Here is a 15,338-nt window from a genome sequence, read left to right on the forward strand (position 1 = left end):
ACCATACTGCAAACTAGTCAACAGACTATTAGTCTCTAAGAACATCATGATCTTAATTTTGATCAAAGTTTCGAAAATCTTACCAAATCACCGAAGTCAAACTTACAGGTCTATAATTCCCAGCAATACCTTTAGACCCCTTTCTTGAAGAGTGGCGTTATGTTAGCCAGCTTCCAGTCCTCTGGCACTGTCCCCGAGTTATAAGAAGCATTGAAAATATTCAAAATAACATCCACTAATTCCTCTGCACATTCAACTAAAATTTTTGGATAAATATTATCTGGTCCCGGAGCTTTAGTTGCTTTAATCTTTTTCAAATGAAATAAAAACCTCCTCCCTGGAAAATACAAAATCCTCAAGCTGTATAATAGCTTGTGTCTTGTTAGTGTCAACTGTTGAGATACAGTTATCGTTAAACACACTGGAAAAAAAGTTATTTAGAAACATTTGCAATATCCCTATCGTTTTGGATTAAATTTCCATGCTCATCAACCAAAGGGCCCAATTTGACTGTTTCGAGCTTTCCCAGAATTAGCGTAAGCAAAAAAACCTCTTAGGGTTCCCATCAATGTCATCTGCCAGCCTTTGCTCCAATTCCCTTTTCTGAATCCGTACCAAATACTTAAAATTTCGCCTTGCCTTACCATACTGGAGCCTCTCCGCACTCTGACCAGTTTCTTTAAACTTACGAAAAGTGGCTTGCTTATAATTAAGAGCTTCTTTAGTCTCCCTGGAGAACCACATGGGCCAAATTTTGGTACTAACACCTTTTCTCCTAAATGGAACATAGTCCCCAACGGTTTTGAGCAAGTTTATCCTTAAATTCCGTCCACTGCTGATCTACGTCGCTATTTTCCAACCCTGACGAAAAAACCTCTTTCAAGCTCTGCCTAAGTGCAACAAAATCGGTGTTTCCTGAAATTGGGCACAAACCTAAAATTATCATCTTTGCACACTACAAATTTAACCCGGAACCTAATGCTGTTATGATCACTATCTTCCAATATGCTCCCCTACACTCAACCCCTGAACAAAACTACCTATGTCACAAAAAACTAGATCCAAAATGGTCTCCTCTCGAGTTCCCTGAGTTACAACTTGATCTAAGAAACAGTCACCAATTACTTTTAAAAATTCCTCTTCTTTGCCATTACCAGGATAAAAATTATTCCAATCAATACCCGGAAAATTGAAATCCCCCATTATGATAACAGATCCCTTACTAGACACGTCACTAATAATACGGTACATCTGTTCATCTTGTCCCTGGTTTGAATTAGGTGGCCTATAAATGTTTCCAAAGCGTAGCTTTATGCCTCTTACTGCTCATCAACTCCAGCCAAACCATATCAATATCAGTAGGCTTATCATTTATGACCAATTCATTGTAAATAAAATTGTCTCTAACATAAAATAAAACCCCACCACCTCTTTTACCTACTCTATCCTGTCTGAAATAAATTATACCCAGCAATATGTAATAACTCTGCATCAGATTCGGTTAGCCCCATGTCTCTGTAATTCCGATAACATCCAACTTCTCATCCATAACTATGCTTTTCAATTCATCCATCTTGTTCCTAATACTGCGAGCATTGGTATAGAAAACTTTAAGCATGCCTAAGTTGCTTTTATTTAACACCCTGAAATTTCCTAAATTACAATTGTTAAATTACTACTCTTGTTTGTCACTTTATTTCTATTTCTAGCAATACCCAAAAACATTTCATTCTCTCGATACCTGGTGCTTGAACCATGCCCCCCATTCCAACTTAGTTTTTTGACTCCGAAGCCCTTAAAATTAATCTACTAACCATTTTGACCCCTGTAGAGCTCAGATGCAAGGCCATCCCTAGCAATCCAATCCCGTTTACAGTGACTCCATACATCAATGAACCTGATACTGCGCTTTTCGCAAATTGACTTCAGTAGCAAGTTCATACACCTTGCACGTTGATTTAGCCAGCTCCTATGCACTCCATACCTGGGAAGCAAACCAACCACTTGGACATTCGTCGAAAAGCTGGTTGCTTTATCCAACAGGGATTCCCATTCCCTAGAAAACTCCTCATTTTTACTGTGGCCTATATCATTTGTTCCCACCCACAAAGTAACCATGTCCTCCTTATTCAATATTCCCTTCTTTTCAGCAACCATATTAACGTCTTTTACCCGAGCCCCTGGTAAACAACACCTAGCCACCTTACGCTTTACTCTCCCAACTGTGTTACCCACCTCCCTTACCATAGAGTCCCCCAAAATTACACCCTTAGTTTCCCAATCTAACTCGTCATTTGAAACTTCCCCCTGAATCTCTGGAACATTTATACCCTCTGCAACTGGCTTACACCCTAATGCTAACTGGGCTTCCAAAACTAGCATCTTAAGTCTTAAGTCTGAGAGTTCAGCACATTTAGTGCAAATATAATCCTCTTCAAAAACAGACTCATTTTCCCCCTTATACAGGCAGAACATATGACATAAATCACAAGAGATCCACCTGTCCCCCTTCCCACTCTTTACCTCTTTCATAATGCATATAACACCCATTTCTACTCAGTGAATATGTTCCAAAAGGCAAAACAGTAAGATAAAAATGCAAAAAAACACAGAATAAATACTAAAAACAGCAGTAAATAAACAGAGTTGCTACACCCAATAAAGCACACAAGATCAAAAACCAGGAGATCACCACATGTTAGGCTTAGCTCCAAAAAATGCAAAAACACTTCAAGAATACAATAACAGCAAAAATGAGCCCCCAAAACACAGTAAAACTAAATTACATGATAAAGTGAAGTAAAAAAACCTAAAACTAGACAGTAATAATGAAAAATTATAGTAAAAAAACACTTATCAAATTAGCAGCAAAAAACACTCCCTGCATCACAGGCGCCCTCTAGTGGCCGGTTTTCATCTATATTGCTCCACACCAGGGGCCTCCAACCTTTTTTGCTCAAGGGCCACATTGTACATTTTTGGAGGCAAGGTGGGCCAACAATATTTCAACTCAAATAATTAAATTAACGCTAGCTCCCCCTCTCTCACCAAATATTTTTTTTTAAATAAGCTCTCAGCGGCATGAGTGTAGCCAGGATTCACGTTAGGGACGGACAAGCCAAGGTACAACAAAATCGTAGTTTTTAGCTGCCCCTTTGCCCAGTGAGTTTTCAAGGCCAGGCAGTAACTTGATACAAATAATAACCCTTACAAATATTGCTTCAATTTCCTATACTAAAATTTATTTTATAAAAAAGAAATGAGTGAATTTATAAAAGGTATTTGCTTTGAAGAAAAAATGGATACCATAAGTTATAAGTCTTAAAACATTTCATGCTGTCTTTGATTAAGACAAAGGATGGAGATGAATGGATCGAACCATATCCCCTGGAAAATTTTCCAAATTGGAGTCTTAAAAATGCAGTTTTAGTCAATTTTTGGTGGTGTAAGAGATGGTCGGGGGACAAGTTTCAGCATTCACCTCAAGAGAAATTTTCAAAATTCACATTTTCAGACCATTTTAGTCAAATTAAGGTAAAGAGAGGTTGTAATTATCTCCCCCAAATCATTTTTCAAAAATGAAGTCAATTTTAGGTTATTTTCGGGAAAGTCAAAGGTTTTTCCTCCTTACAAATTAGTTTTGAAAACGCAATTTTACATTATCTTTGTTATGATTTGTGATGAATGGAAATGAGGAAGGTTCAGATGATCTCTTCAAAAACTTTTTGGGAACGAAGTACTAGAAAAGCAGTTCAGGATATCTTTGATGGTGTTAAAAGGATGCTCAGGACCTGTTCTAGAAATTTTTTGATATTGAAGCTTAAAAAATGCAATTTTAAGTTATATATGTTGAGATGTTTGGAAACCTTGGAACCTCTTTCCGGAAATCGTTTGAAATTAAAACCACCAAAACATCATCAAAGGATTTTTTGGTCAAATGATGCGAAGAGAGCAGGTAAGCAACCATCCTCCAGAATTTTTTTCAAATAGAAGTCTCAAAAATACAACTTTAAATTATCTTTGGTGACTTTAAGGAGGAAAGTGAAAATTAATACTCTCTACTAGGGAGAGGCAGTTGCCCCTTCCGCCTCCCTCTGGCTACAATCATGCTTAGTAGTGATTTGTGAGATTTTTTTGGTTTACTTTTCTTTCAAAATGCTCTTAAAACGAAATATATTATCAAATTAAAAAAAAAAGTTTTCATTTTGTGAGCTTCCTGAGGGGAAGTGAAAAATATACTTGCGGACCGGATTTGGCCCGCGGGCCATAGGATGGAGAGCCCGGCTCTACACAAAGATACTTAGAAGAACTTAGAGCCATAGATTAAAAAACTTTAAAAATTTTCTAATAATTTTAAAGTCTTAGTAAATATTTGTTACAGTTCATTCGTAAAGTATATTTATTTAATTATATTTTCATTCAAGTTTAGCATTTCTTACGGTACAGTTAGACTATTATGCGTCCATTACTGATGATTCTCACTAATATTTTCTCTATTAAAGTTATGGTTTTAATGTTTTTGTTTATTTTTGTTTGAGTTTATTCTTTGCTGTAGAGAAATATACCAATCGAATTAACCTGTGGTAACAATTTGAAGTAAAAGTTTAAATTTCTCATTAAGTATTTTGTTTTCAAAAAAAGTTTAAGCATATTCTACTGAAGGTTAAATTTTGAAATTTTACTCTTTTAGACATGTCCTCTCTTCTTGGGTGGACATGTCCAACCCCCCCCCCTGAAATCCCCCCTGGACATTTCAGAATCCTTGTTTGAACACCCCCATTGATTTTCAAAACTGGTGCACTGCTGGTAAGTAAAGCCAGTACACCATTTACAAAGCTGAAAATTTGATGTAAAGTTAGTTGAGATTTAGCTTTATACATCAACCGTATCTAATTTCTGAGCAATTATTTCAAATGAAAATCATAATCTTCAACAGAAAACAACTTTTAACACCACAGAAAACATTCAAAATAAAATTAAACAAATGAATCATTCAGAAAGGAAGAAAATGACACATAGACACATACACACAGACAAAATACTTTAAAGGGTAAAATTTTTCGAAAAAGAATATTATGTACAACATTCTTATACTTATGGTCTTATATATAGATGATGTCATTATGTATCATGAGCACTCGATAGTTTCTGAATTGTTTGTTGGCAGCACCGAGACTCCTACAACAAGGGCATTGCTGTATTGGCTCGTGGCTATTCGAATGTTCATCTGCCATCAATGTTGAATCTCAAAAAGAGCCTCTTTAGCTCAACGTTTTTATTGTACAGTTCCAGTTTCTAATTAAAAGTTCTAACAAGTTTAAAACATTGAACTGTCGTTTTTTTCGAATTGAATAGAAATTTGCTCTCCCAAATAACCAAGCTATTTTGTTGATGAACTGAACATTATGTGTTCACAAGACAGTATCAATATCATGTGACCATTATCAAGGTCACTTGGCATCTATGATGGCATCATACACCAAACACTAAATCAGAAGAAACTATCTGATGGGCATAGATACAAACAGCTGGATTTTAAGAGTATAAAATCTGTGCAAACCAAAAACAGAAGATGTAAAGCAAAAATTAAGCACATTAAAGTACTGATTTTGCTTATAAAAATATTCTACTTTTAAAGAAAATTTTCAGAATACTTTGAATTTTTATGCATCAGGAAAAATAAATTTACAATTGCAGGGTTACAATAAATCAAATTTAATGCACAAAATATAATAAAACTTACAATTCTAGCAGCATTAACATCTGCTCCAAGATCTATTAATTCTTGTACTGAACTAGTATGGCCCATTTGGCATGCAACCAAAAGTGCAGTTGAGCCATCCTAAAATGAAAAATGTGTTTATCAAGATAACAAAGCACTGAAATATTATTTTTTAGCATCAATTCAGTTTTAGGTTCACATATAAATGACTGAACTGTTGTTGAAAATGAAATTAAATATCACAGCTGGTTTAGATCATTAAGGTTTTTGCTAACATTTTCTCTCAATACTTTTAAAGTATATGGGTATCAACACAACTGGGAAAAACAGTTGGGGATTATGTTTCCTTCAGGAGAAAATATGTTAATACTAAAATTTGGCCCATGTCGTTCTCCAGAAAGATTAAAGAAGCTTTACATTATAAGCAAGACGCTTTTCGTCGGATTAATGAAACTGATCAGAGAGCAGATAGGCTCCAGTATTGTAAGGCAAGGCACAATTTTAAGTACTTGGTACGGATTCAGTAAAGGGAATTGGTGCAAAGGCTAGTAGATAACATTAACAGGAATCCTAAGAGGCTTTTTGCTTACGCAAATTCTTGGAAAGTTTGAAATAGTCAATTTGGGCCACTGATTGATGAGCATGGAAATTCATTTCAAAACCAAACTGTTATTGCAAATGTTCTAAACAACTTTTTTCCCCAGAGTTTTTAACAATAACTGTTCAAAGACACAAGCTATTATACAGCTTGAGGCTTTTGTGTTTTCCAAGGGGGGGGGGGGGGACATTTTATTTCATTTGAAAAAATTAAAGCTATAAAAGCTCTGGGGCCTGATAATATTTATCCAAAAATTTTAGTTAAAAGTGCCAAGAAATTAGTGGATGATATTTTAAGTACTTTAAATGCTTTTTACAACTCAGGGACAGTGCCAGAGGACTGGAAGCTGGCTAACATAACACTGCTCTTCAAGAAAGGGTCTAAAGGTAATGCAGGGAGTTATAGACCTGTAAGTCTGACTTTAGGGGTTTATAAAGCTTTTGAAACTTTGATCAAAATCAAGATTATGAATTTCTTAGAGACTAATAGTCAGTTGACTAGTTTGTAGTATGGTTTCAGGAAAGGTAAATTGTGTACAACTTATTTATTGAACTTCTATGACAAGATTATGGCTTTAGATAACAAAACAGGTTAGATAATAAAACAGGATAGGGTATGGATATCGTTTACATTGATTTTCAAAAAGCTTTCGATATGGTACCAAATGTTGCTCTTCTCAGGCTTTTCTTCAAATTAGCTGACATAAGAATAGGGGGCAAAGTGTTACTTTGAGTTAGGATCTGTTATTTATCTGGGTGTCTCAATAAATCAGGACTTCAAGTTTAGTCAACAGTGCAGCATTGCAAGTAACAAAGTCAACAGAATGGTTGGGTTTATCAATTGATCTATTTCAAACAAAGGTAGTAAAGTTCTTCTGCCTTTATATAGGAGTTTAGTAAAACCCCATTTGGAGTATGCTGTGCAGTTTTGGTCACCTTATCTGATGAAAGACATTTTTGTATTGGAAAGGGTTTAATGAAGTGTAACTATAGACTAGTAAGGGGACTTTCAGATATAGATTATGGTGCTAGACTTAAGAGTCTTCATATGTATGAAGCAAAGGAGAGTCAGAGGGGACAAGATTCAGTTGCACAAAAATTTTTCAATATGAAATATATTAATGGGTTCAATTCTTGCACGGAAAGCAGGACAAGGGACATTGTTTTAAATTGTTGAAATCTCAGGCTAATCTCAAAATTAAGAAAAACAATTACTTTAGTAAGGTTGTGGGCACTTGTAATAGCTTACCGATAAAGGCTGTAATGAGTACGGTGGCAGATAGCTATAAGAGGGCAAATGATCTTCATTGCGGATTAATAAACTGACAAGAGCCAGCCTAGCTGGGTCCAGAGCCTGTTGCTGGTTGTCACATGTGTATTTGTATTTGTAAAACATGAATAACAATTTATTGGGAAAAAAAGAGAAAGAAACTAAAATGAATAAACCATGACCATATGTATTCAACAAATATATATGGTTTTAACAGTCATATATATTTAAAAATAGGGTTTGCAATTGTTTTAATACAAATATTTTGAAATCATTTTTAAAAATAACATCTGAATCCTATGTCAAATAGCTGAAAAGTTAAAATGTTTTCTAATCACAAAAGGGGAAAATGTATAACATGAATCTCAATTCTGTAAAATAATGGTTAAAAAAAAATCTTCATGGGAATATTTTATTACAAAATTAGTCCTTTAAAATAAAACTTACCACTCTTTTCATATTTACATCAGCACCAAGCTTTACTAAATATGAAATAATTTTCACATGTCCATTCTGAGCAGCAACATATACTGCACTAGAATCATCCTAAAATCAAACAAATATTTTCAGCACTCACACATAACACATTAACTAAGATAAGCAAAAAAGAAATTAACATAAAGAGTATTTGACAGTGTATTACGGTGACTAAATGTACCAGTTTTATGGAGAATTCCCATATTTCTAGTCTTGTGCAAAGAAAGGTTTTTGTCCCTATTTAAATTTTTCAACGTCATTTTTACGTTGCTTCTTTTTTAAATCACATTTCACTTCATAGGTTATGCTCAAAACCAGGGCTAACCATAGCTAACCAGGGAGTTCAACCTACCAGCTGCTCTTCACGTGGGAGGCATCTGGGAAGTGGGTATCAAATCTGTGAAATTCCATCTTAAGTGCATCATATCAAATGTAACATTAACTTACAAAGAGTTATACACGGTCATAGTGTAAGTTGAGGCCTGCTTCCACTCTCGTCCTCTCTCATCCCTGTCCAGTGATCCAAACGATCTTCCAGTGCTCACACCAGGACACTTTCTAACTGGTGGCCCTCTAAACACTGTTCCAGAAACAGATTTTATGTCTTCTAAACTAAATCATCTGACACGTTGGCAGTTGATACATTGCTCATTGCAGTACGTCTGGAAGCCTTGGAGTTCTGAGTACGTGATCCATTTACAACAACAACTAGAGTGTTTTTCCAGAAAACCCAACTTGAAAATTAGAGACCTTGTCCTCATTAAAAATGAAAACTTACCCCTGCTAAAGTGATGTCTGGGACGCATCATAGAGGTTTTTCCAGGAAAAGACGTTTGTGTTAGAGTGGCAGCAGTAAAAACATCTGATGAACTGCTTAAGAGACCCATTGTTAAGCTCTGCAAACTGCCAATGAACAATGATTGACTTATGAACTTTATCTTACATTTTATTTTGGTTAAATTGCTAAATTTTGGATTCATAATTGCATTATTCATCTTTTAATTACATTTTGTATTTGTAGTTAAACGTAAATATTTCAAGTTGAAATAGCAAGGTTTCAAGGTGGGCGGAATGTTCGAGGTAAGTACACAAGAACAACCCACCGCTAGAGGGAGCGATCGTTGGCGCATGCTCTGCAGTAACTTAGTGGGCTGATAAATGGGGTATGGCTGTTAATGTTGGGAAATGTCAAGTGCTACATTTAGGGCATGGAAACAAGTGTACAAGTTATTATTTGCAAGGTTCAGTCATTAGTCAGGCAGACAAAGTTACTGATCTGGGGGTCTTAATAAGTCAGGATTTAAAGTTTAGCCAACAGTGCAGCATTGCTAGCAACAAAGCCAATAAGATGCTTGGGTTTATCAATAGATCTATTTCAAATAAATCTAAAGAAGTTCTTCTGCCCTTATATAGAAGTTTGGTAAGACCCCATTTGGAGTATGCTGTTCAGTTTTGGTCTCCTTATCTTAAGAAAGACATTAATGTATTGGAAAGGGTTCAAAGGCGGGCTACAAGGCTAATAAGTAGACTTTCCCACTTAGATTATGATTCCAGGCTTAGAAGGCTAAAAATGTACAGTCTTGAGCAAAGAAGAGACCGAGGGGACATGATTCAGCTGTTTAAATTTATTAAAACGAAAGATGTTACGGGGCTAAAGTTTAGCACTGAAAACAGGACAAGGGGTCATTGTTTTAAGCTATTTAAATCTCAGGCTAACATGGATATTAGGAAAAATTATTATTTTAGCAGGGTAGTGGAACCTTGGAACAGCTTACCGGAAGAGGTGGTAATGAGCAAAGGAGTAGACAGTTTTAAGAGGGCCATTGATCTTCACTGGGGATTGTAAATTGACTAGGACCAGTCTAGCTGGGCCCAGAGCCTGTTGCTGGTCGTCACTTTTGTATTTGCATTTGTATATTCAGTCTCTGTGTAGATCACATTCTGAAAACCTAATGTAAATACTCATGAGTGTAAATATAGTTATTTGTGTTTCTAATTTGTTCAGTTATTGTGCTCACACCTGGCATGTGATCGTACAAAAGTAAAGATCAGCAACAGGCTCTGGGTCCAACTAGGTCCTGACTAGGACATAGTCAGTTTATTAGTCTTTAATGAAGATTTCTTGACATGTTTTTATATTTATGGAAACATCTAAGTATAAAAAAAGCTTTTTTTTTACAAAGACTTAAAACCACACCTGAACTCTTAGTTAAAATACTTATTTTTTCTTGTTGAATTTAAAACATTAGTACAGATTTACGTATTTCTTTCCTAATTTTCATTCATATTTCTGTTTATTACTTCTAGGAAAGAAAAAAGGGGACCAATATAATTTTTAACTTACTTGTCTTTTTGTAAGATTCCTCTATTGGCAAAAAAAATTCCTATAAATTTAAATGCATGGACTAATGAAAAAAGTTGCTTTTTAGTTGCTTTTTAGGTTTTCGGCCGCTAGAGGGCGCCTGTGATGCAGGGAGTGTTTTTTGCTGCTAATTTGATAAGTGTTTTTTTACTATAATTTTTCATTATTACTGTCTAGTTTTAGGTTTTTTTACTTCACTTTATCATGTAATTTAGTTTTATTGTGTTTTGGGGGCTCATTTTTGCTGTTATTGTATTCTTGAAGTGTTTTTGCATTTTTTGGAGCTAAGCCTAACATGTGGTGATCTCCTGGTTTTTGATCTTGTGTGCTTTATTGGGTGTAGCAACTCTGTTTATTTACTGCTGTTTTTTAGTATTTATTCTGTGTTTTTTTGCATTTTTATCTTACTGTTTTGCCTTTTGGAACATATTCACTGAGTAGAAATGGGTGTTATATGCATTATGAAAGAGGTAAAGAGTGGGAAGGGGGACAGGTGGATCTCTTGTGATTTATGTCATATGTTCTGCCTGTATAAGGGGGAAAATGAGTCTGTTTTTGAAGAGGATTATATTTGCACTAAATGTGCTGAACTCTCAGACTTAAGACTTAAGATGCTAGTTTTGGAAGCCCAGTTAGCATTAGGGTGTAAGCCAGTTGTAGAGGGTATAAATGTTCCAGAGATTCAGGGGGAAGTTTCAAATGAGGAGTTAGATTGGGAAACTAAGGGTGTAATTTTGGGGGACTCTATGGTAAGGGAGGTGGGTAACACAGTTGGGAGAGTAAAGCGTAAGGTGGCTAGGTGTTGTTTACCAGGGGCTCGGGTAAAAGACGTTAATATGGTTGCTGAAAAGAAGGGAGTATTGAATAAGGAGGACATGGTTACTTTGTGGGTGGGAACAAATGATGTAGGCCACAGTAAAAATGAGGAGTTTTCTAGGGAATGGGAATCCCTGTTGGATAAAGCAACCAGCTTTTCGACGAATGTCCAAGTGGTTGGTTTGCTTCCCAGGTATGGAGTGCATAGGAGCTGGCTAAATCAACGTGCTAGGTGTATGAACTTGCTACTGAAGTCAATTTGCGAAAAGCGCAGTATCAGGTTCATTGATGTATGGAGTCACTGTAAACGGGATTGGATTGCTAGGGATGGCCTGCATCTGAGCTCTACAGGGGTCAAAATGGTTAGTGGATTGATTTTAAGGGCTTTGGAGTCAAAAAACTAAGTTGGAATGGGGGGCATGGTTCAAGCACCAGGTATCGAGAGAATGTAATGTTTTTGGGTATTGCTAGAAATGGAAATAAAGTGACAAACAAGAGTAGTAATGTTAACAATTGTAATTTAGGAAATTTCAGGGTGTTAAATAAAAGCAACTTAGGCATGCTTAAAGTTTTCTATACCAATGCTCGCAGTATTAGGAACAAGATGGATGAATTGAAAAGCATAGTTATGGATGAGAAGTTGGATGTTATCGGAATTACAGAGACATGGGCTACCGAATCTGATGCAGAGTTATTACATATTGCTGGGTATAATTTGTTCAGACAGGATAGAGTAGGTAAAAGAGGTGGTGGGGTTTTATTTTATGTTAGAGACAATTTTATTTGCAATGAATTGGTCATAAATGATAAGCCTACTGATATTGATATGGTTTGGCTGGAGTTGATGAGCAGTAAGGGCATAAAGCTACGCTTTGGAAACATTTATAGGCCACCTAATTCAAACCAGGGACAAGATGAACAGATGTACCGTATTATTAGTGACATGTCTAGTAAGGGATCCGTTATCATAATGGGGGATTTCAATTTTCCGGGTATTGATTGGAATAATTTTTATCCTGGTAATGGCAAAGAAGAGGAATTTTTAAAAGTAATTGGTGACTGTTTCTTAGATCAAGTTGTAACTCAGGGAACTCGAGAGGAGGCCATTTTGGATCTAGTTTTTTGTGACATAGGTAGTTTTGTTCAGGGGTTGAGTGTAGGGGAGCATATTGGAGATAGTGATCATAACAGCATTAGGTTCCGGGTTAAATTTGAAGTGTGCAAAGATGATAATTTTAGGTTTGTGCCCAATTTCAGAAACACCGATTTTGTTGCACTTAGGCAGAGCTTGAAAGAGGTTTTTTCGTCAGGGTTGGAAAATAGCGACGTAGATCAGCAGTGGACGGAATTTAAGGATAAACTTGCTAAAACCGTTGGGGACTATGTTCCATTTAGGAGAAAAGGTGTTAGTACCAAAATTTGGCCCATGTGGTTCTCCAGGGAGACTAAAGAAGCTCTTAATTATAAGCAAGCCACTTTTCGTAAGTTTAAAGAAACTGGTCAGAGTGCGGAGAGGCTCCAGTATGGTAAGGCAAGGCGAAATTTTAAGTATTTGGTACGGATTCAGAAAAGGGAATTGGAGCAAAGGCTGGCAGATGACATTGATGGGAACCCTAAGAGGTTTTTTGCTTACGCTAATTCCGGGAAAGCTCGAAACAGTCAAATTGGGCCTTTGGTTGATGAGCATGGAAATTTAATCCAAAACGATAGGGATATTGCAAATGTTCTAAATAACTTTTTTTTCCAGTGTGTTTAACGATAACTGTATCTCAACAGTTGACACTAACAAGACACAAGCTATTATACAGCTTGAGGATTTTGTATTTTCCAGGGAGGAGGTTTTATTTCATTTGAAAAAGATTAAAGCAACTAAAGCTCCGGGACCAGATAATATTTATCCAAAAATTTTAGTTGAGTGTGCAGAGGAATTAGTGGATGTTATTTTGAATATTTTCAATGCTTCTTATAACTCGGGGACGGTGCCAGAGGACTGGAAGCTGGCTAACATAACGCCACTCTTCAAGAAGGGGTCTAAAGGTATTGCTGGGAATTATAGACCTGTAAGTTTGACTTCGGTGATTTGTAAGATTTTCGAAACTTTGATCAAAATTAAGATCATGATGTTCTTAGAGACTAATAGTCTGTTGACTAGTTTGCAGTATGGTTTCAGGAAAGGTAAATCCTGTACTACTAATTTATTGCATTTCTACGACAAGGTTACCTCAGCTTTAGATAACAAAAAATGTGTGGATGTTGTTTATATTGATTTTCAAAAAGCTTTTGACAAGGTACCGCATGTTGCTCTTCTCAGCAAGTTAGCTGACATTGGAATAGGAGGAAAAACTTTACTTTGGGTTAGAAATTGGCTTACTGGTAGGAAGCAAAGAGTAGTTGTGAGAGGAAATTATTCTAATTGGAGTGATGTTTTAAGTGGGGTTCCTCAGGGATCAGTTTTAGGGCCTCTTTTGTTTATTATATTTATGAATGACATCAATGAAAATATTTCTGGAAGCATGAATTGTTTTGCTGACGATGTAAAAGTTATGGGGATTGTCGAAAATGAAGAACAAGTAAAACAGCTGCAAGAGGATTTAGATCATATTACAAAGTGGGCAGATAAATGGGGTATGGCAGTTAATGTAGGGAAATGTCAAGTGCTACACTTAGGTCTTGGAAATAAGCGTATGAGATATCGTTTACAGGGTTCAGTCATAAATCAGGCAGATAATGTTATGGATCTGGGTGTCTTTATAAATCAGGACTTCAAGTTTAGTCAACAGTGCAGTATTGCTAGTAACAAAGCCAACAAAATGCTTGGGTTCATCAATAGGTCTATTTCAAACAAATCTAAGAAAGTTCTTCTGCCTTTATATAGGAGTTTAGTAAGACCTCATTTGGAGTATGCTGTTCAGTTTTGGTCGCCTTATCTGAAGAAAGATATTTTTGTATTGGAAAGGGTTCAAAGAAGGGTAACTAAATTAGTAAGGGGACTCTCAGATTTAGATTATGATACCAGACTTAATAGGCTTAACATGTATAGCCTGGAGCAAAGGAGAGTCAGAGGGGACATGATTCAGTTATTTAAATTTATCAAAATGAAAGATGTAAATGGATTAAATTTTTGCGGGGAAAGCAGGACAAGGGGTCATTGTTTTAAGCTATTTAAATCTCAGGCTAACTTGGAAATCAGGAAAAACTACTACTTTAGCAGGGTCGTGGGCACTTGGAATAGCTTACCGGAAGAGGCGGTAATGAGCAAGGGAGTGGATAGCTTTAAGAGGGCCATTGATCTTCATTGGGGACTAATTAATTGACTAGGACCAGCCTAGCTGGGCCCAGTGCCTGTTGCTGGTCGTCACATTTGTATTTGTATTTGTATTTTAGTATAAGGCATAAATTCTGAACAAGACATAATATAATTGAAATAAACTATTTAACATACAATCATCTTTCTTTCCTGGTCAGCTCCTTGAAAAATTAATTCTTCCACCACATCTAAATGATTGCATTGACATGCAATGAGGAAAGGGGTGATTCCGTCCTAAAGAAAATGTAAGAAGATAAAATATGCAATAATGCAATAATGCAAAAAGGATTTTAAAAGCAGAGCAAGATACAATTTACATATGCAATGCATGTTAAAGAAATCAAATACAACAGAAGTTTGATGAGTTTCTTTTGAAATAGGTAAAGCTAGAGATTATCACAAAAAAGAGGGAGAGGAATACTTTCATTTGGGTAAAAAACTGGCTAACCGGAAGGAAACAAAGAGTAGTTGTAAGGGGAAATTCTAATTGGAATGAGGTCTTAAGCGGGGTTCCTCAAGGATCAGTGTTAGGGCCTGTTTTGTTCATTGTCTTTATGAACGATATTCACAAAAATATTTCTGGGAACATGAATTGTTTTGCTGATGATGTCAAAGTTATGGGGACTGTAGAAAATGAAGAACAAGCAAATCAGCTGCAAGAGGATCTAGATCATATTACGGAGTGGGCTGATAAATGGGGTATGACTGTTAATGTTGGGAAATGTCAAGTGCTACATTTAGGGCATGGAAATAAGTGTACAAGCTATTATTTGCAAGGTTCAGTCAT

The 15,338-nt window shown here is 36.0% G+C and overlaps 1 protein-coding gene across 1 annotated transcript in view; it reads right to left on the reverse strand.

Annotated features, from left to right (window-relative positions):
• LOC129223101 (ankyrin repeat domain-containing protein 29-like) overlaps window positions 1-15,338 on the reverse strand; it is a 55,358-nt gene that overhangs the window by 19,759 nt on the left and 20,261 nt on the right. Inside the window, exons 5-7 of the mRNA XM_054857667.1 lie at window positions 14,687-14,785; window positions 8,037-8,135; window positions 5,744-5,842 (exon numbers count right to left, since the gene is read on the reverse strand). Coding sequence (XP_054713642.1) covers window positions 5,744-5,842; window positions 8,037-8,135; window positions 14,687-14,785 — 297 coding nt within the window. The remainder of the gene's footprint in view (window positions 1-5,743; window positions 5,843-8,036; window positions 8,136-14,686; window positions 14,786-15,338) is intronic.

Source organism: Uloborus diversus, chromosome 5, assembly GCF_026930045.1.
Source record: "Uloborus diversus isolate 005 chromosome 5, Udiv.v.3.1, whole genome shotgun sequence".
NCBI lineage: Eukaryota > Metazoa > Arthropoda > Arachnida > Araneae > Uloboridae > Uloborus > Uloborus diversus.